The 1,603-nt window shown below is 48.4% G+C and overlaps 1 protein-coding gene across 1 annotated transcript; it reads left to right on the top strand.

Moving 5' to 3' along the window:
• Positions 1-215: 215 nt before the first annotated feature.
• LOC112826886 (proteasome subunit beta type-5) lies at positions 216-1,170 on the top strand. The gene has a single exon (XM_025875254.2). The coding sequence runs from the start codon at positions 324-326 to the stop codon at positions 948-950; it is 627 nt and encodes a 208-aa protein (XP_025731039.1). The 5' UTR covers positions 216-323; the 3' UTR covers positions 951-1,170.
• Positions 1,171-1,603: the final 433 nt, after the last annotated feature.

The raw sequence follows: 1,603 nt of genomic DNA, 5'->3' as shown, positions 1-1,603 counted from the left end.
ATTTATTTATTTATTTGAGAGAGAGAGAGAGAGCGCACACAGAGGGGCAGAGGGAGAGGGAGAGAGGCAGACACCCCACTGAGTGTGGAGCCCTACACAGGACTCAACCCCGGGACCCTGAGATCATAACCTGAGCCAAAATCATGAGTCAGAGCTTAGTTGACTGAGCCACCCAGGCACCCCTGTTGTTAAAAATTTTAATATATTTCTTTTTCGGACTCGGGGGTCGCGCGGATCTGCTGCACCTGGGTCCAGGGAGTCCCAGCGATGGGCTGAGCCTGGCCGCGCCCAAGTGGGGTGTCGCGGAGGAGCCCAGAATCGAAATGCTTCATGGAACCACCACCCTGGCCTTCAAGTTTCAACATGGAGTCATTGTTGCAGCGGACTCTCGGGCCACAGCTGGTGCCTATATAGCCTCCCAGACAGTAAAGAAGGTGATAGAGATCAATCCCTACCTGCTGGGCACCATGGCTGGGGGTGCAGCGGACTGCAGCTTCTGGGAGCGGCTGTTGGCTCGGCAATGTCGCATCTATGAGCTTCGAAAAAAGGAACGCATCTCGGTAGCAGCTGCCTCCAAGCTGCTTGCCAACATGGTGTATCAGTATAAAGGCATGGGGCTGTCCATGGGCACCATGATCTGTGGCTGGGATAAGAGAGGCCCTGGCCTCTACTATGTGGACAGTGAAGGAAACCGGATCTCGGGGGCCACCTTCTCTGTAGGTTCTGGCTCTGTGTATGCTTATGGGGTCATGGATCGGGGTTACTCCTATGACCTAGAGGTGGAACAGGCCTATGATCTGGCCCGTCGAGCCATCTACCAAGCCACCTATAGAGATGCCTACTCAGGAGGTGCAGTCAACCTCTACCATGTCCGGGAGGATGGCTGGATCCGAGTCTCCAGTGACAATGTAGCTGATCTACATGACAAATATAGTGGCTCTACCCCTTGAAAGAGGGTGGATGTGGCTGCTTGCATTTCATGGGGGGACTGTTGCTGGTAATGTGGATCTAGCTCCCTATCCTCTAGTGGAAGGGTCCTCAATTGTATTGATAATTTTTTTAAGCTCTGGTGCCGTTGACCTCTATATGTTACTAGTTGTTAATGACCTGCCACAGCGGTGATTTTACTTTCTTGGATGTTAACATTACACTACTCGACCTCAAAAAAAAAAAAAATTTTAATATATTTCTACATGCAGCTGCTGAAGAAAATGAAAGAATTTTAAAAATTAAGGAGAACATTGTTTCTAGCCAACTCATGGTGCTGCAGATCTCTGGAATCTATGATTCAAAGGCAGAAATCTAAAAGTAAAAATATTATTGATGTCACATTCAGTTGTATTTAAAGCAGCAGATACATTTAGTATTGGATGTTGAGAGGAGTTTTTTAAATATTCTGAATTATAGCATATCTTCGGACAAGGCCAGCCTGAGAGTTTAGGAAGGGTCATATCCTGAGGTATAGACAGGCATTCTTGGTTCTCTGAAATAGGATGGGCAGACAGGAAGGTCCAGGGTTGAGAACTGGACCTTGCTCAGGTGTCACAGTGGTGCACAAGGGAAAGGATTGGCCCAGCTACCAGAATGCAGTATTTGAAGCCTT

The sequence above is a fragment of the Callorhinus ursinus genome, unplaced genomic scaffold (assembly GCF_003265705.2).
Source record: "Callorhinus ursinus isolate GAN/ISIS: 27379988/994484 unplaced genomic scaffold, GSC_fseal_2.0 scaffold7, whole genome shotgun sequence".
In the NCBI taxonomy this organism is placed as follows: Eukaryota; Metazoa; Chordata; class Mammalia; order Carnivora; family Otariidae; genus Callorhinus; species Callorhinus ursinus.
The sequence above is the reverse complement of the archived record's forward strand: the minus strand, read 5'-3'. Positions and strand labels throughout refer to the sequence as shown.